The sequence below is a fragment of the Corapipo altera genome, unplaced genomic scaffold (genome assembly GCF_003945725.1).
Source record: "Corapipo altera isolate COAL_440 unplaced genomic scaffold, ASM394572v1 0, whole genome shotgun sequence".
NCBI lineage: Eukaryota > Metazoa > Chordata > Aves > Passeriformes > Pipridae > Corapipo > Corapipo altera.
In genome coordinates this window covers 40,206,565-40,227,101 of record NW_020884872.1, presented here as the reverse complement: position 1 = coordinate 40,227,101, position 20,537 = coordinate 40,206,565, and the positions used below count along the sequence as shown (strand labels likewise).

Sequence of the window (20,537 nt, the reverse complement as noted above, 5' to 3'; positions counted from 1 at the left end):
GCAAATCACCTCTAGGTATTCCCTAGAGCTGTCTCCTGTAGTACATAGTGAATCCCACTCTAAAAAGGAATTCCAGTGGTTCTTTACCTGGAATGAGGTTGAGCCACTCGTTCCATGTAACATGACTTGAAAAATTGCCACTTATTGCTGCAATATTATGTTGTGTGCATGAGTCTGCTGCCTCTCAGATGAACTTCCACTGCTGCTGCTCCTGGTGTGCATGAGCTCTCAGCTGAGCAAGTGCTGGGGATGGTTTCTGAGGGCCATAAAGATTATCAGAGGGCTGGAACACCTCCCATGAAGACAGGCTGAGAGAGTTGGGGTTGTTCAGGCTAGAGAAGAGAGGGCTTCAGGAAGACCTTCTAGCAGCCTTCCAGTACCTAAAGAAAGGGTTACAAGAGAGCTGGAGAGGGACTTTTTACAAGGATGTCGAGGGATAGAGCAAGGGGTGATGGCTTTAAAGAGGGTGGGTTTAGATTAGGTGTTTGGAAGAAGTTCTTTACTGTGAGGGTGGTGAGGTACTGGTGAGGTATCTGGTTGCCCCGGGGAAGTTGTGAATGCCCCATCCCTGGAGGTGTTCAAAGCCAGGTTGGATGGGGCTTTGAGCAACCTGGTCTAATGGAAAGTGTCCCTGGTCATGGCAGGGGGGTTGAAACAAGCTGATCTTTAAGGTTTCTTCCAACCCAAGCCATTCTGTAATTCTATGCAATTTCAAAATTGGGGGTTTTATGAAAGAAATTTTAAGTTGGACTTTGATCCTTGCAGGTCTCTTCCAGGTCAGGATATTTATATGACTAACTTAATTTTTTTTTTTTATAGTCGTATTTGCTTTGTAGAAGTCTGCCAGGGACTTGTGGTAATTATCGGAATAATGTTTCACACTATAAAAACCTGAGCTGTATTGGCCCTCTGTCTGCTACCCATCATTTCAAACTGAATTTGGTTTCAGTCTTCCTGGTCCTTTTCCTTGTTATATTATGATTTTATTTTTTTTTAAATATTGGTTCAAATAACTTGCTCTCTTATTTAATTTTTATGGTAATTCTAGTATATGAATGAAAATGCTGAAAGTGTACAGGTCTGCTATGTGCTTTTGTAGAGCTCTATGATTATACCTGCTTTGCTGTTGTCCATGGGGAGAAAAAGAGAAATCAGAAGGATAATGTAAAGGATAAGCACATCATATGAGAAGTGGGCTTGGTTGATAAATTAGCCTTTGCAGTGTGATGGCTGAGTTGCAGGGATGCCCTGCTCTCTCTGCTTTGGATCATTAATGTTTTGTGCAGTGGTAGACTAACCTCAGAGAGAGGGGTGGCATCTTCACTTTCACAGTGAGATTTTCCACAGTTGCTGTCTCTGAGCCCTCCACCTGTGACTTGTGCATATTATCCTGTCATTCCTTATACCTTATTTATTACAATTTCTTAAACTTACTCCAGTGTGTCAAGTGTTGTGGTTTCCTGCAAGTATGAAAGTGCTTACAATTGAACATGAGTACTTGACAGGAGTGTTAGAAGCAGTATTTGTTGTAGTTCTCTCCACAACTGAGGCTTTTCAAAAGTTTTACAAGAAGCTGAGAGTTAAAAGCACGTGTGAACGCTTTGTGTGAATTGCGTCTTTTTCTCCTTGCTGCTTCATGTTCATTATCCTTTGGAAGATCTGAATTGAATTTGTTCCTTTCTAGCCCTCTAGTGCCTTCCTTGTTCTTACTGATGGCTTATAAGCCATTGAGTCAGTTTGAGTCATCTCATCTGCTGTTATGGGTTATATTGATTATTTTAATCTCTTTCAAGTATTCCATAGGAGCTTGGAGACAATGTTTTACCAGCATCCGAGAGGCCTTGGCTGCAGCTTTAGCCCTACATTTCATCTCCTCAGTGACTTTACAGGCCACTCACATCATCCCACTGTGCCTCAGGCTTCACCATCTTTAAGAGGACTGTAGTGAGCAGTGTGCTTCCTTCTGCTTCACGCTGTGAAAATGTGTTTTAAGTAAAGCAAAAGAAGTGGAAAAGGCCTAGATACATGGTACCATTCTCACCCTATAACACACTTCTTCAGGCTCCAAGAACCTCTTGCATCAAACGTCCAATCCTCTTTGCCTGATCTAGAAGAGCAGAGTAGTTAACAGATGAGAGTGGCATCTATTTCAATATGAGCTTTGTTTTCATTTCAAACAGTGGCTTATTGCTTCTATTTCCCCCCTGCTCTTCCTACCACCCCCACTTCTCCCCCACCCCCAAGTGCTGTTTATACTCCTAGCTCCCTTTAGTCTAAGTAAGTTTGATACTTTTTTCATCCTGCCAAAGAAAAATGTGTGGAAAATTTGATTGGCCTGAACCCTTCCGATGCTATGAAATGTGGCTGTTTTGGACATGGAAAACTAAGGTGGCTTTATGCTGAACCACATTGTGGCCTTTGTCAAGCCTCTGCATAAGTATATACAGACCTTAAAATTTTAATTTAAGCATTTAATATCTGTATTAAAGGATTGTTAATGTGTGATTAGGACAAAACAACATCTACTAGTCTATCTAATGGCAGTTGTAGCTTTTTTTTTGTGCCTTCCAGGTGCTTCAGGTAGAGTTAGGTGAGAAGGCTTGAGTCAGGCCAGTGGTTTGCCAAGCAACTGGCTGATTTTAGCTCTCCCTGGCCTTGGGTTTGCCAACCTGCTGAGAGCCAATTTGATTTGCTAATCCAGCCAAAACCCTGAATTGTTTTACAGAATATGCCAAGTTGGAAGGGACACACAAAGATCATCAAGTTCAACCCTTAGCCCTGCACAGGACTGTCCCCAAGTGCCTGAGAGTATCACCCAAATGCTTCTTAAACTCTATCAGGCTTGATGCTGTGACCACTTCTCTGGGGAGCCTGTTTCAGTACCCAACCACTCTCTTGGTGAAGAAACTTTTTCTGATATTCAAACTAAACCTCCTATGACACAGCTTCAGGCCATTCCCTCAGGTCCTGTCGCTGGTCACCACCGGAGAGATCAATGTCTACCTCTCCTTTTCCCCTCATGAGGAAGTTGTAGACTGCAATGAGGTCTCACTTTCTTCTTCTCCAAGCTGAACAGACCAAGGGCCCTCAACTGTCAAAAAGAGCAGGAAGAAACTCTTAATTTTCAGGGTTCAGATGAGTCTTTTTGTTTGCCACTCTCTTTGCTCCTGTACTAGTTGTCTACCTGCACATATGTTTTGGTTAGAGCCTTGGAATCTGCTGGCTGCTGCCATTTCTTCATTAATACCCTCCCCAATTCATTGTCATCTTTCTACTAGAGTGTCTTTGAATTTCTCTATCCTTTGTCCAAACCTAATCCATCTCTTCATCATGACAGACGTTAGGTATCCTAATCCTGCCAGGTTTGTTCAATGTTTACTTAATATTCTTCTGTTGCATTCTGTAACCTTAGTTCACTGTCTTTTAGATCAAAGTGATTTAGAGAAAGGTATGCAGCTTGACTAATGTGCTGCATTATTTTAGAGAGGGTAATTTTTAAGGCCTCTTACATAAAGGCATAAGAAAAATATTATGCTGGTGTTATGACAGCAGCTTAGTGAGACTAGTGTCATGCAGAAAAAAACCTTAAATAATGTCCAGTGCAGCATGTGGCTGTTCAAACATGCTGATTAAAAAAATGAAAGGTCTGCTTTTTATTTTCTAAGTAGCAGTTGCTTGTGATCAGGGTGGCCAATAGTTCTTAGATCTTTTCTTCGAAAGGGAAGTGTGTGTGTATAACAGAATGGTTATATATGTATACATATATATATAAAAAGAGTTTCTATATTACTAATTGTTAATAATAATAAAAAGCCTCTTAGCTATACAAAGGAGTAGTTTTGCTTATACCTTTCCTCCATTTTTTGGCTCCCGAATTTGAGTACTTTTTCCAGGTTTCACTAAGGTTATCGCCGTGTCTGAATCTGTGTGTGGGCCACTAGATCATCTAGTCAGAAGAGGATTTATAGAAAGATTAAATGTTTGTAATATTTCCTTGCATTGATTTTTGTTTAATGGTATCACTTGAGCTGACTGGATTGATTCCTATGTTTACAATTTAATGGAAAGAACAGGTTTCTTCTTCATCCACTTTAAATGTCAGTACACAGCCAAACACTTTTGTAGTAACACAGCAGTTATAGAGGTCCCTTCTGCCCTGTCAGTGTGGTCTGGGATATGTGGTGACTTCAGAAGAGCTCTTAAAAGAGCTTTTGAATTAATATGAACACAGACCAGAATCTTTGTATGTAGTGGCACTTCCTGGCTGGATGCCTGTGTTACCTTTTTAAATGTTCCTGTGTACTCCACACACAGGAAAATCAGATTTATTTGTAAGGGGGCCTGGAGTCTTTCTATGTAGAGCTTGGAATTTCAGAATTTTGGAATTCTGTAATTCCTGCCTCCAACTGCAGCTTTCTTGTTGGCATTGTTCATCTTATAAAAAGACTTAATTTAATTAATTTTAAATAATAAGACAAATTTAATTGATTCTTTTTACATTTTTAGATTACAATGCCAATTGAGGAAAAATTTGCCTCTCCAGTAGTGTTTGGCGTGGACTTGGGTAGGTTTCACTGATATCTCTCCAACCTTGGTGGGTAGGCTAGTGCCAAATCATTGCAAAAGCTTGCCTGTGTTTTTTATTTCTCCTTCACTTTTGCGTATTAAGCCAATATTTAGAAGTGTGGGATCCTTAATTTTTAATTCTCTTCCTTTTCAGCTAAGGTTTCTTCTAATGGGAGTGCTGTTTTAAAATCTTTTACTCTTTGGTATTTGCTGTGTAAAAAATCTGTGGGAACAGATTAATTGGGACATGGAAGAGTAATGTATAGTAAATGGTTTATCTTGTCAAAGACAGGGCTGGTTTTATTCTATCCTTATGGAGGGATCTGGTATCTTACTACCTGTCACTATTCTTTATACTATACTGTAGAACTGGTGATGCATTCACTAATACATAGGTTGTTTTGTGCTTTCTATTTTTCTCATATGCGCTTCTCAATAATCGTAACCTCAGAGTTAAAGCCAGGCAGTGTTTAGTGGTACTCTTCTTGTGTCTCTGTTCAGCTGGAAAGTTGTATTTCCATTGTTTCTGTGTGCTACATGTTTTGGTCATTGATCACCATATAAGAGCCATGCAGAATGAAAATGCATTTATCAAGACAGATAAATGAACAGTAGCAGTGGATTTCATCAGAAACCCAGCTAGAGTGTCAAAAAGAGGGTAGGAGCATTCAACGAGTAAAACTGTGGTACTTAAATTAAAAAAGAAGGTTTAAAGTTGTGCTAGGTAATGAAAAATCACGCTGAATCTCTGTTGTAGCTTTGTCCCTTTTTAGGATGGAATAATTATTTAGCAGAAATGCATTGTATAATGTGTTGCGGAAGCGGCATGGAAACAAAAGTAGCAAGCCAGTTCCTCAGATTACTTTCCATGGATGTAGAGCAGACATCCACATTCAGTGAGCAGCGCAGGTGAGCTGGTGCAGGTGTAGCCATTCCCTAGAATGGCAAGGAAGGTGTATTGCTTGGTGTTCCCCTCCTACTTGCAGGACTCTGTAGATTATCAGATTTCCTATGCTTTTCTCAACCAGTGTTATTCCTTTTGTTTTTTGCTGGCCTTCCCAGTAATGCATCCTCACAGTCCTTGGCTCATCAGTGGGATCAGGCCAGGCTCCGGGCCTAGAGCAGCTCTGGTCCCCAAAGAAAACAAAATATTTGGGCTGCGTAATTGTTGTGATCTTGTACCCCTTTGACTTTCCTGCTTCGGAGGCCCTTAAACAAGGTGGCAGCTGCAAAGGGCCAGAGAAGACTGGAAGGAAAAAATGCTGATGTAGCCAAGAGAGAATGATGGTCAGCCAGTGGGGAGTTGTCCCACCTGCTCTACTCACCTTCCTACCTTCTCTGGCAGCCCTGGCTGTGACTGATAAGAGCCTGATTCATAAATACATAAAAATTTACATAATTAACTGAAATCTGGGTTCTGTCATGCTCTATTTCCAATATGGTTGTTTACTTTTCCAGGAGAATAGGAATAATTTCCCATTGTGCATTACTGTAGCTTGTCTATCAGCCCTAACCCCAGCGGGTGATTAGCCTGTGTATTTTGAAAAGTAAAAAGTTTGCCTGATTTTCTAGTCTTCATATGAGACATTAAGAAAAAATCATGATGGCTCTTACTTTGTGTTAATGGTCATATGGTTTGCCAGCTGTAAGGATATACACCATGATGCTTATGTGCAAAACATCTTATTTATGAGTGATATAGTCTTCTTTGTACTTATTATTTTGTCAGGTATAAGAAACGTGTTTCCCTAAACATGGGTGAAACAGAGCAGAGACCAACAGCAGGATCCCGCTTAGGAGCTCAGGAAAATGCTGGGATCAGTACTTTGGAGCATGGACAGAAACCACCTATGACACCTCCAGGAAAGCTTGTCTCCATTAAAATTCAGATGCTGGATGACACACAAGAAACTTTTGACATTCCGGTAAGGATGTGGAGCTTGGGGTGGCTAAAGATTATTCAGACATTTGTAAAAATGCATGTTCTCAACCCAGTTCTCTTTTTATTTCAACTGTGATTCTTTGGCTAATGAATTCATGCTGTGGAGAAAATGGCTACTATATCAGCATTAAATAGATGATGGTGCAATAGAATAACATTAAACAGGGAAGTCAACTGTAAATTACAGTTATTATTCTGTTTCTGTTTGAACAGCTTCAAAAGAGGTGAAAGTCCTTGGTAGTTTTTTTTTTCTTTAAATATTACATTAGTGGTTTCCTCTACTTTCTAAACAGTTATTGTATTTCCTTGCTACTGTTTTGCTCTTGATCCAGTAAACCATAAATCTATACAGATATTTTTTGTCTTTTCCTCCGGCAAGTCCTTAAGATAGTAACTTGAAATCATCAAAGATTTTAGTAATTTATATCACTCTTATATGCACTGAATGCTCTCACACACATTGAGTGCAAGGAAAGAAGAAAAGCAGTCTCATTTAAAGTTTCTCTGTACCCCATTGAAATTAATCCAGGTTTGTTCTTGCCAAGGACACAGAGTTACTACTGCTTTTGTGTGTATTTGTGATCAGAAAAATCAGTTTGAATTAGTTTTGATACCAAGACTGATTCTGTTTCACAAAATCTGTTAGTAACCACTAATGATTTTAACATGCCATGCTTACGCAATTAACATGTAAGATGGTTGAACACTGTTGCTGTTATGAAAGTGTGGACTGGAATGTATGTTTTTCAAAGTCTTCAGGATTCAGTGAATAGGAAAATGGAAACCTGAGTTGAAATTTCATCCTTTGTTACTTGCATTTTCTGTAGCTATGGTAATATCCATGCCTTCATTGGCTCAGTTTTCCCTTCTGTAAAATGGGGGATCCCCAGCGAGATACAGAGATCTCACACATATAAGATCTGGAAAAGTGCTATCCCTATATTAAAGATGAAGTAATTCTGATTAGGAAAACTACCATTAGAAAATGGTTTTACCTGTTTATAAGGTTTTGTTGGTCTGTTTTGTATGTGTCCATGCATGTGATTTTTGGTCTGCTCTCTGTTGCTGTTTGTGATCCAACTACAACTGTCTCAGATTTTATTTTCGTTGAAAGTAAGCTCTCTGGACAGGCAGGTTATGTGTAAACCTAAGTGCCATCCAGTGAAATGCTCATGTATGTAGAAACTTGTTATGCTTTTGTGCCTTTCAGTATGCCTATCCAATATTGATAGCGAACAGTAAAATTAGCAGTCTTTAGGTAATCATTACTGTTTAAAAGTGTACTAGTTAAAATTATTAAATGCTAATAAAAGTTTTGGTGCTTTTTTATGCGGAACAAATATTCTTATTGTGACAGAGACAGCTGTCATTTCCGGTTTCCTCCCCCCATCCTACAGATGCTACTTCACCATACTTTAAAAATTGAAAATGATGTGCAAACACTTAGCAGGAACCATGTTGGTATCAGGTCACTTTCAATAAATTGCTTAGAAGAAAATATAAAGTAACATGTGGATGCAGTGCACTTATGTCATGCCAGCTTTGCTCCTGGGAGTTTAAGAAAACAGTATTTTTTTTGATCTTTAATATTAGAAGACATCGACACTTCATTTGTTTTTAAACTTCAGCAACACCTGAAAGACCTGGGGATTTAAACAACTCTGTGTTTGGATCACTTCAATATGATTATTTTCAGAGGCTTTTATTTCATCACTATCATGACTCAAGGAAAGCCCCATTGGTTTGAAACTCAAATCTTGTGGTGAAATTTGCAGGATGCCCAGATTATAAAATCTGTTACAGCAGATTCCTAAACCCTTTAGTCTTTAAGCTACGCAAATGGAGGAACGCACATAGTTTTCAGTTAATTTTTAGTCCCATCTCACAAAACTGAGTAAGTTTTAATACATCTATTTATTCATGTTGGAAAACCTATTTTTAAGCTTAATGTTTTTAGCCAGATTGGTGTAGTATACACAGAAAAGGAAAGTGATACCATTTCAACAAAATATTTCAGGAGCGGTAATTGTGGCCGTGGGCAGAGGATGTTAAACATACATGCCTAAGCACATCTGTGGGCTTGCTTTTCAGCAGTGAATTAAGGACTTTGCGTGGTTGAAGGTCTGAACTACACTTTCCAAAACTTGAGCTGCTACAATTATGAAGATAACTTTCCAAATGTGATACAAGTATAAACTGAGAAGGATTTGTGTTTCCTACAGTTTCAGAAATTTTGCTGCACAAACCTTTCTCTGCTAGCAAATGAGCCAAACTTTGAGTGCTTTTATCGCTGCTTGTAATGTGTCTTGTAGGATAGTATGAAGTTTAATTGATGCCAGTTTATGATTTGCTCACAAAGTCTGCATAAAAATAGAAACAGATACTGGTGCTACTTCTTGAGTTTAAGGGAAGTAGTGAAGCACTTGGGACTGTCCATCTGTCTAGTCCTACTTCTGTGCTACTTGATGCTACTCTTGTTATACCTTTACCACCACCACCCCATTAACTATAAGACCTTATATGTGTGGTATTTGATTGGGTTTGTTATTGTTTTGTTTGAATGTTGTCATGGTTTGGAGTTTTTATTGTGTGGTAGTTTATTTTTTCTTGTTTCTTGCATTTTGTTTGGTTTGGTTTGTTGTTTTTTTTCCAGTTGTCTTTCAGGAGACAAGATTCAATATCCTTGCACTTGAGCAATCTCTTTTCTCACATAGTATGCAGATGACTTACTATTATTAGTGCAAAATCCTTGAGATTCCTGTGTGTGTTCTGTATATAACAAAACAGGAGGAAACATAACCTACTCCCACTACCTGCTAATGCTGCTGCCCTTTGTGCTGTTTAAAAGTGATGTAACTCTAGTCTCATCTGAGTTTCTAAAGGAAAATTAATTCTTCTGGGCTTAGTGCTTTGATGCCATATAATCATACCATATTAGACTTACTGTATTAGCTCCTCACAAGCAAAAAACCCCAAAGAAACAAAAAAGAGAGAAGAGAGATCCACATGCCTTCATCTGGGCCTATAAATGGTATTTTTTTTCCTAGAAAAAACCCCACAAAGTATATGGAGAGAGTTTGTTATGGGAGGCTTCAAAAACTGAAGCCACAATGGAAGGCCTTCTTATCAATCTTTGCAAATGCAGTATTGTAAATGGAAGAGTGCATAAGAAAAATCTTTTATGCTGCATGTTGTTAACAAAAAATATTTCATTGCAGAATTTACCAACATTCCTATATTCCAAAAAGCTAATGAAAACTTGAATAGATAATCCTGGATCTTTTACATACATCCAGTTAGCTGGTTGTGTACGGATGTTTGGAGGAGAAAAGGGAAAGGTAGGCAATGCTATTTTCAAAAAAAAAAAGATTACATGACTTCCTCTTCCTGCCTTTAACATAAAAGGAAAATATAAAATTCTTCAGTTATCTCTTTGAGCACATTTTTGCCTCTTCAGTTATGAGAAAATAAATTATGTAGAATATCCTTTAGCCCTTGAAGTTACTTAGCATTTTATGACTGATTTTCCGTACCTTTGTTTTGAGTCTGTCATGAACTCTCAGCAAGAGCTGGCTTCAGCTGCAGTTGTAGGTGACTAGTGCCTGAAAATCAGGCCATGAGTTGCGAGTTCATGATCATTCAGCACTTGCAGCTGCTGGTCACGATGTTAGCTTTGTGGAAGGGGTTGCATGCAAGTGTGGAATAGATTTCTACCTCTTGCTTTTTGTTTCCAATTTCCACTTTGTCTGTATTTACTAAAAATTAGTTAGATATGCTAACTGAAGACTGCAGAGGTCCAAAATACAGCATTCAGTTTCAGCTAGTGTTTGGCTGAGTTATGACTACTTGATAGAATGAGCAAATACGTTTCCTTTCTGCTACGTAAGAAGACAACAGCTTTAGCTAAAATGACTAATGTGAAGGAGGAAGAATATTTTTCGCCTTGTGTATACATAATGATTCCATAAAGCCGTAGCAAAACGTATGGATTTTCATATGTTTGCTTTAATATGATCTTCTCTGTAGATTCAAAGCAGTTGAAGTAAAAATGAAATACAATTTTTAAGGAGCAGTAAAAATAGGAGATGGTTGTATCTACTGCAGGTCCTTCTGGGAAAGAACACCCAGTCATGTTTAGTGTCTATGCCATTTATATCGTATTTACTTTTATAGTTGTTTCAGAGCCAGAAGTAATCTGTTTTAAAACTACTTCTAAACATGAAGAGTCAGTGTTGTTCCTTTCTAGGTAGTGCTGAAGAGATGACTGATTTTCTTGTTAGACTGCTGGGATGATCTGGTGACTCAGACCAGGTTTAACCCTGACTAATATAATGCTTGTCACTGATCATATCCTACTCTCTGGGTGAGTGAAGCTGATGTGACTGGAATGATACTACTGATGCTAAATAAAGGGTCAGAGCTGTTTCTTTCCTCTTACCATCAAAGGTGAGATCAAAGTATGTCACAGGAGGTGAGGATTCTTCTTCTGGTTAGGATCTGATGTCTTTAATTAAAACCAAACCAAAGTCCTCTTTATTGTGTCTGGAAGAAAATAGTTGCTTCCTTCTTGTGGCTGTCTTTTGGAAAGACCAAAACATACTTGCCTGTCAGATTACTCAAGTTTATTAAACATCTGTTTTTCGTATTGTCAACTTCCTTTCCCTCTGAATGTATTCAGGCCTTTTGAAACATACAGGGTTGGAAAATGTCATTTGCTTTGGGGGATTAACACCAGGTTTCTTAAGCAATAGGAATCTCTTAATAGAAAACAGGGTGAAGGTGTAATCTTTAGTAAATGTCATTTGTAAACATTTCATTTCAATCTGTTTTTCTCTCAGAAGAGAAAGGCTTCATCTTCTTTAGGTTACTCAAGAATAAAGACAATAAAGACCAAATGGTCTTGATCTACAACTATATATCTGCCACTGGAGTTTGGATGTAGTACCTTGGCAGGGAATTTCTGTCCCTCAAGTTTCAAATTTTTCAGAGAGAAGGACTTCGTAATCCTGCCAGGGCTCTGTTTCTTAAGACTAATGTTCTGGATGGGGTTTTTTGTTGTTTGTTTGGGAGGTTTTTTTGTTTGTTTGTTTGGCTGGTTTTCTTTGTTCGTGCAGCCATATAATGGTGGCTCATATTCCCTTCGCAGGGAAAATGCCTGCAAAGTGTACTCCCCACCAACTCCAGGCCAGTTTAAGTGTGCCAGGAAAAACTTAATATTAGAAAATCACAATACTTAATAACAAAGATTACATGTGCTTTGTTATAAATTTCCACAAGTGCTGTGTTACTTTATTAAGTTCAAAATTTCAGCCATGGTTTTATAAATGTTTAAATTATTTTCTATAACATTTATGGGCCACGATAATTGCTTTGTCCTAGGTATTTACCCCACTCCTCCATAAGGAATTGCAACCAGTGAATAAAGGAATTTAATAAAAAGAGCACGAGACAGTAAGGCAATGCAGAAACCTGAAACAGTGTTTTGTGCTTTCTCAGCCAGCTTCAGCTTCAGTTCAGTAGGAATTGCATTTTTTTTCCAGCTTAGGAAGTGAACAGCAGGTCAAATGTCAGTTATTCATCAGTCTGAGACTTTCTTTTCTTCCCGTGCCTGAAATTATTTGGCCATTGCTGTCAGACTATTTCCGGTGAATATAAAGCATTTAAATATCCACTAATTGTCACGCCAACTCTGCTCGATCTTCTGAAATTACAAGAAAAGCATTTTTTTCTGTAACTGAAACACATCACTTGCATTTTTCTCAGCAGAAGATTATAGCTGAAGTAGATACCTAGTAAACTGTGATTTTTGTTGACAAATGATTAGAATGTCTTTGTTGAAAGAGTATTTTAGTATTTTGTGTTAATATTTCATGTGCTTTTCAAAACAAGAGAGAGAATAATCCACAAGCAAACTTCTGTAACCTGAGGTGTAGTGGACTGTTAAAACTGTTGATTTCTTTGTTAACATTCTTTAGAATGAATAGAATAAGAAGGAATATAATTTTAAGTGTCAACAGATCTAGTCCATTTTCTCACTAGATTGATGTGTTTGAAGATAACTGGGAAATGAATGTAATTTTCTTGAATGGATTAGTGTAAGTTGTAGTCAGGGAAGGCTTCTCAAATAATGCCTTTTCACCTCTCTTGGTTCAGCTGACTCACCAAGTCATGCACCAATGTGTGAGCTGGCACAGGAAGGGCAGCTGTGGATGAAGAGACCATGTGTGAGCATTTCTGAACTCTGCTGCACTGACTGAAGGGGGTCATTGAAATCAGGTTGTTAATTTTGGTAATTGTTTCTACACCTGCAGGTTGGTTTGCACACTGCTGGTGAATCTGTGAGGGAGTGTGGGCTCCCTCTCAGCTATGGGGTGTTTCCCTTGGCCACCTGTTTGGAGGTGACAGATGTCCAAGGAACAGTGGGAGGTGTTTGCCATCTCTCCTCTTTGAAGTGTACATATATGGGTGGCTAGTGGCAGAAGTGGAGGCTGATTCCTCTAGCTCTACGTTTTCCCTGTTCCAGGGGTGATGGGAGGGATGTTCTGCCTCTGGTCTGAGGCGGGAGGAGAGCTGAACTGCCTGTTGTGTGCATCCTTCCTTCCCCTTGAAACTGAGGTTCATATCTTCTATCTTTGAAGATTTTCAAAACTGGAGGTCAAAGCTTCAGCTAATAATTTTCATCCATAGTGGGGTGAAAGCATAGTAAATTGAACATGCTGTTCATCATGCCTGTCTCAAAGGTGTATTTTAGGATGAGATGAATTGCTCTCTGGAGGTGCTTCTATATTCCTGTAAGTTGCTATTCTCTGTCCCAGGTCTAACATAGAATCATGTAGGTTGGAAAAGGCCTTTTAAGATCATTGAGTCCAAACATATTTATGTAACATTTAACTATATAGCAGTATCATGCAATTAAAAAAACATCAAAGGACAAATGCTGTGATACCTTAGTTGTACATCCAGTATAGAAGTGGATGACCCATACCTGAAACAGACCAGCTAGGTATGTCCTTACCATAAGGAATGTCCTTACCGTCTCCATCCATTCAAATGGTTATCATAATCTATAAAACGAAGATTCAGCAGCTGGACAGGGTTAGGTGCATGGCTGATAATGGGAGAGGAAATGTCTCTTCTTATTTCTGACAGTTCCTGATACGGGAATGCTCCTTTCCCTGAGCACCTCTCCATATTACTTACCTTTGGGAGGAGTGTAAAGGTTGCAAAATAAAGTGTGCTGTGAAGGAAGAGTGCATCGGTGCTGTGCAGCAGTGGTGCACATGCATGGCATGATTTACTTAAGCACATTCTTTGTTAGCACAAGATGGTCAAGCTCAAGTTACTTTCCTTAAGCCCTTTATGCAAAACAGTTGTCTGTGCTTCTGGATATATGTTCTGGAGGGGCATAATAAATGAACTTGGTAAACTTCTGTGAGAAAATAGCTTCCTTGCTCCACCTCCTGAATTGAAAAAGTGTGTGTTGTCCAGAGCTAAAGAAATGCAGCATAAGTGTGATGCTTTGTCAAGAGCACAGTCTCCTTCCTTGCTTGGCACTAGAACATGCCACCTTATATTGCTTATCCTCCTTGTCCTCTCTGCCTCTCCAAAGCTCCTTTGCCAAGTGCTGGTTCAATTCCTTGCCATTGGTATTCTCCAAACAAACAGGAGATACCAGTGTGGAAATACATGGGAGTCCTGGGTGTATCTCCTAGGTGTTCAGCCAGCTTCATTCCAGTGATGATGTTGTGTTGCATAGGGGAGAAAGCGCTCATCACTTCAAAGGCTGAATCTGCACTGCAGAGCTAGGGATGCTTTCTGTAATAGCAGAGTCAAATTCTCATTCATTAAAGTGAAATTTGTCTAGCTTAAAATAAACTAAACCCCCTATAACTAGAATGCAGTGATTAAAGCAGTGTGTCTTATCTTGTTACAGCCTAAAGGGGCTCCACCAGTTGCCAGATTTAAAAGCCTTCAGAAAGACTTATTTATAGGCTGCTTACCTGTAAACTTGTCTCCACTGCTCCAACAAGCTACCTTGATAAGGCTGTGATTACAATATGCATGCACAATTAAATGTTGTCTTTTGCATGCCAAAATGTAAATCACATAAAATGCAAGGCTGAAAATGTCTGCCAAAGCTTTTGTGCATATTTCAGTAAGACTACTGTGTTAAAATCATTCTTGGATAAATATGTCAATTATGAATAAAAAGTGATGCATGAGGCACACATCAAGCACCAGATAACTTAGCGAATACAAACAGCAATTGCAGAAGTAGATTACAATGTTTCCCTTTCTTGTCCCCATCCCCAAAATGGAGGCTTTGACTGATAGAAATTGTACAAACATAACGCTGCCAGAATATAAATAGCAAATGGTGAGTTATGACTTAGTGCCAATTTGCTTCTTGATGGCCTGTTGGCAGGTGAAAATATTCATGCAGAGCACAGCAGCAGGGGGTTTTTCTCATAATTTTTTTAACTGTTATCTTCCTACCTGGTTTTCTGATTGAACCTGGAGTCATTCCTTCTTTTTTTCTTCAGTTTGCCTTGCTTTTATAATTCTGGTCTTATTCTCATGCCATAATGTCTTCATATGGTTCTTATTGAATTTAATACGATCTCCATTTGATAGATAGTAGACAGTATTTGTGTGTAGCTGTTGGTTAGTATTCAGAGGCTAGTTCTTCGTGCTTAAAAGGGGACCTTTTGCTCTTAAATGACTCTTCAGATTTCATAGCTTCATTCCCTGGTGCAGATGCTCAGTTTTATTCCCTTCTGTCATCACCCCCATCTAACATCTCAGTTTTGTCCTTTCTTAGAAAACATTCATCTTTGTATCCTCTGTATGGATGGCTCCTTGTGGAGCTCTCTTTCTGGTCTTTTGCAAGGAGCACACTTGGCCAGAGCAGCTGGTACTGGATCTAGAGTCAGGGGAGCACCTTGCCTTTCTGATTACTGGCAGTGATAAGCAGGATCCTCAGCCACTTTACACTGCCTTTGGTTGACTGGAGTTGCTAGAAATAAGCTGGGTTACATCATACAATGATGTGATCCAGAAGTCTCCTCCAAGAGCGATGAATATAGAAACAAATCTCAGATACCACAATTTTCATGAACAGACTTGAAATAAAAGGGATTTTGCAGAATTAATTAAGGTAATACATGTGAACTAATGTAAAAGAGAATGCTCCATCAATGCTCCGCTTTTTATATCTTATATAAAAAGATATCTTACAGCAATTATAAAAGGATCTTACCAAGTAGTTTTTGGTGTTGGATTCACACAGACCAGCACTGCAACCAAAAGTACATGTAGCCCAGTATATTCTGCTCTTAGATGTTCCAGAGTAATTCAGGAACACCTCTGCAGTCAGAGACAAACACTGGCAGCTGGTAAAAGAAAACACTTTTCATGAAAGCACTTGTATACTCATTCATAGTGTGATATAGAGTGGAAGGGACTCTGGAAGTAGTCTGGTTCAGCTCTTGGCTCAAGGCAAGGCCAGCAGTGAGCAGATTGCCCACAGGCCTAGGAAACACTTAACTGTAAGGATTCAGGAGTAATGTGTTCTAGAATTTTTTGCCTAGTTGAAGCTCAGAGTCACCAGTGGAAAGTCTGTCACTTTAAGCTTGCAACTGGCAGCTCTGAGGTAGAAACCATCAGATTTCTATGTGGCAAATGAGGATTTGCAGCCATATCTGTGGGTTTTTAAGAGAAACAAGGCAGTAGTCATTTTATAAACTGGAGACAAGTCATAAGCTTATGTTCTAGAGTTCGTCAGACCCTTCAGGTTTTCTTTGTAGTTTTTTACTTTATGTCAAGGTATGGGTAGATGTGCTTTGAAAGACTGTAGATGATTCTAAAAATAAAATTAAAGTGGAAAGCAAATGCTTCACGTGGCTGATTGTGTCACAACAGCTCAGCTCCATGACTTCGGCAATCTCAGGAAGAGCAAGGTAGAAATAGCAAGCTGCAGGAAAGCAGGCTTTGTGAACAGAAGAGACTTTCATAACTGCATCTGCTTTAAAAAAGTCAGCAAGTCCCTCTGAAAATCTCATGAAAACCTGGATTCACACCAGCTGTAGAAGAGCTAAATTTTCAGACTTTTTTTTCTAGGAAGCCTTTGATTGCTGTTGTTAGAGAAATAGGCTAAGGAACAGGTAATCTTTTTGTTTCACTTACATGTGCTGACTTGAGTCAGGGCTATTGCTTTTTGTATCTGTTCCATGAAACAAGCAACCTTAAACAGATACCTATGCCTTTCACTGGAAAGGTCAATTCTCTGCAGAGCCTTTCAGATCTGTGTTGCTTACGTTTCATTACAGGGAAGGTCACATACACACAACTTAGCCAGGAGAAGTGACAAAAGGTTGCTGAGGAAACAGTTCAGCATTTTCTTGGGCTGAGGGAACAAGTCTTTGTGGGTTCAATTAACACTGTTGCTGCTTGTTATGCTGAAATGAACTGATTTCCATTTTCTGTGAAGTAAATTCCTTATGTGTTTTGGATTTAGTGTGTGAGGTTTTTTTGCTTTGAGGTTCTTCTGTTTAAGATGCCATGGGGGAAGAAAAAAACCCAGAACTCAAGTTCTCAACCTCTGTTGTAATATTTTACTGAGAGTTCAGCTGAAAGTTAACTCCTTTAGCACTCTCAGAATTAATTAATTCCTGTCAAATAATTACTTGAAGATGAAACGTGTCCACCTGACAACAAAGTAGCATGAAAGGATTAAATAACTAAAATAATAAACACAAACTAATATTTTTGAATCTGTTCATAGCTGAGGTGTTAACATTTAAATTTTCTATTTCAAATTAGCAAGATGTTTTAACAGGAGATGCTTATTTAACAGGAAAACCCTGGATAATATGACTATGAAGTATGATTATTCCTGACAATAAGTAACTTGTCCTCCTCTCATACAAACATCTCAGAACCACTCACATTTGTCCTTTGTAGCTGTCAGACCCTCACATTGATATTTCCCAGGTGGACAGAGGTTACCAGTCACCACTGTTTTCATCTGGGGACATCTGAAGGTCCCAAAAGGCTGTATAGTGCTGGTGCAAAGTCCTTTGAAAAGGTCATGGAAGCATGTGGAAGGCAATACCATGTCAATGAACTTGCTGCTTGTAGAAATGGTCCATGGATTCCTGGGTCCTTGGGCTGAAAACCACTGCACTGGGATGTGAAGTGCTTGGGTATGTATATACCCTCTACCTCAGCATCATAAGTTATTTTTAGCTCTTCATTTGTCACAATTGTACACAGTTCTGGCCCTGAAAAGCACCAAAGCAACAAGTGGAGCCCTCTCTGTTAAGGGAATGCCTTTGCCTTCACTTTCAGGCTTCAGTCCCCCCAGTGGTTTTCTTTTACATTCCTATACTGGTGTCTCAGAGGACTTGAGAGTGAGCTGGAACCCTAGCCTATGATTTTCCCCACTCCTTAGTTGTTAGTTGGGTTTCTGACTGTGTTTTAGGCCATTCCAAGGAGAGGTGTCTGAGATAATGCTAGCTTTGAGTGACGACTCATCCTGACCTGTGAATCAGTACATTTCTGGTCTTTGGGGTTGGGGTTGCTCCCTCGTTCTCTTTTATTTACAACTCTGAGGAAACAACTATAACTATATGGATACAGTTATGAGGATAGCCTTGGGGTACAGCTCAAGCAGTAGCAACATCTTCTAGCATGCCAGATAGTAAGCTTGTTGTCTTTGTTTTGTTCTTCTGTTATTTCTCTTTCCCTTACCCTCTCTGATAAAATCATTTCATGGAAACATAAATGCCCCCCTGAGTTAAGACTGGCTTTACATTTTGTCTCCCAACCTGGCACATGAGCTCGCTCCTCTTCCTTTCTCTTGTTATTCCCTAGTACCCAAAGCCCCTTTTGAATCTGCTGACACCTCCTACCTCCACAATCTTCTGTGGCAGAAAGTTCTAGCTATTTCCTGCTTCTTTTACTTCCTCTAAGTTGATGGATGTAATACTAATCTCTGCTCTGTATTTAAACTGCATCACAGAAATGGGCTAATTATTATTATTTGTGATGATTATGTTTTAGTGAAAAGTAATATTTGTGGATAGACTGACTAGCAGAGGGTTAGGTGAAGGGCAAATCTGCTTTAGTGGCAGATCAAGTGCAGTCAAGATAGTAATGGAGAAAGGGTAGGATAGGTGGAAAAAGGGGCCTCTAAAGATGCAGATGTATAAGAAAGCTCACTAAGAGAAGGAGAAAATCGTTATTCTGGACTTATATACTCTGTAACTTACCTGAAATAATTTTTTTCTGTCTGTATTTAAAACACTGGTGTTCTGTTGCTTTCACATCTCAAATATCACAGCATGACACAGTCACATAAAGGAAGAGCACTAGAAATTGACGGTGACTGCACAGTGCAGTCTGTCAGAATTGGAAGCAGAAGCACTCACTCCTCTGTTTAATTGCCTCCCATCAGATGCTTACACATAGCAGTTAATGATGTAGCTCTTAAAAAATTACTGCACATTGCAAGTCTGTTACATTAATATGATTAATTTGAACTAAAAGCTGTACCTAAGATACTACATATAGAGACATAAAGTTGTATGTGCAGCTGTGATATAACAGCCTCCTCCTTTCTTTTCTGTAGTGGCAGAAAAGGACCAATCTGTTAATTCTGTTTTTGGTATTATCAGTGTTGATGTCTGGAGAATTATCTTTAAAATACTATATTGAATCTAAATTACAATTGTCTAAAATATATTTGAGTGAAGCAAATACTTTCAATAAAAATACCCAAAATAATCAGTAGATATATCCCAAAACAATGAACACTTGACTTCCAAAGCTAAACCCAAGTGGTAAACTTAATAGTTAAGATGGTGTAAATCAGCTTGTGCCAGTTCCATATTTTGAATGTTGCAAAAAAGCTGCAGCAGTTTAAAAAGAAAATCAGGCTTCTGAAAATTCAAGTCATAAAGAAAAGAGTAGTTTGTTTTGACTTTGGAACCTGTTTGTCTGAGATACACTTTGGAGTTCTCAGAATGTAGAAGGATTGGGGGATTTCAATTCCCTCCAGGAACTTCCTGCCCCAGCTGCTTGAATGAGTTAATCTACTTGGCTTCACATTTGTTCATTGCCTCTCTCTGCTGTATCCATCTTCACACTGGAGCAGGAACCCTGTGGCTCTCTTGGCTCAACTTCTCATTTCCTAGGCTCCTGCCCCTATTTCAGCCTGTTGCTAGCTACCCTGGAAGAACTGCCACAGGATGCTGAGTGTTGCTTGCTGCATGAGTGCTGATGCTGACCCTTGGGGAGAAGAGAGAGGAGGTTGCAGTCTGGTGCCCGTAGGACAGGCTATCTTTAGAAGGGCAGGGAAGTGAGGTAAGACTAGTTGAAGCAAGTTTTCCAGCATCTGTCTGAAATGACCAATAAGGCAAATTTGAATTACTGGAAAGGTAAGCTTCCTGCTGCCATGGCAACAAAAATTCCAGAGTGGACTGAATTTGTGATTCATGTAGAAAATAAGGTAAGAATTGGCAAGGCTAGTCCTACTTATTCTTCTGCTCTTTCATTTTCACTTTCTCTGTGATGCAGTGTTTAAGATAAAGACATTGAAGGGGAATATTCACGTTTAAAACAAAATTGGAAATGTTCGGTTTTCTTGCATTCTTTTTAAGAGAGTGGAAATGTTTTCACCCTTGATACAAGAAAACTTTTATTGAGCCAAACTTGAGTTAAGTATGATGAAAAGACAATAAAACTTGTAAGTAGCTTGAAGGTTTTTCAAGTTCATGTGAACTTTTGTCTGGTGAGCCTTCTCCTGGAGAGAAAATGTTTGGCTTGAGGGTTAAAATGAATTAGGTGACTTTTGATTATCCAAAGAATGAAGGCTGTGTTCATAGCCTCATTCCTGTTTCTTTGCATATGGTTCTTTCATCCTTTCAGTGTGTGCTAGTCAAGGAGGAGGACTGTTTGAAGAAGGCACTATAGAGCACTCTGTCTCTCATCCAGCAACAGCTGAATACTTTATGGAAGTATATTAAGT

General features: G+C 39.1%; 1 protein-coding gene across 7 annotated transcripts in view; it reads left to right on the top strand.

Moving 5' to 3' along the window:
- The window catches only part of FARP1 (FERM, ARH/RhoGEF and pleckstrin domain protein 1), a 202,641-nt gene that overhangs the window by 34,065 nt on the left and 148,039 nt on the right, over positions 1 to 20,537 (top strand). For 6 of the 7 annotated variants that reach the window (XM_027645005.1, XM_027645023.1, XM_027644976.1 and 3 more), the window contains one exon: positions 6,296 to 6,491. In XM_027645005.1, coding sequence (XP_027500806.1) covers positions 6,321 to 6,491 — 171 coding nt within the window. In that variant the 5' untranslated portion in view covers positions 6,296 to 6,320. Of the gene's footprint in view, positions 1 to 4,506; positions 4,565 to 6,295; positions 6,492 to 20,537 lie in introns of those variants that run through there. The other variant, XM_027645015.1, reaches the window with a different exon arrangement.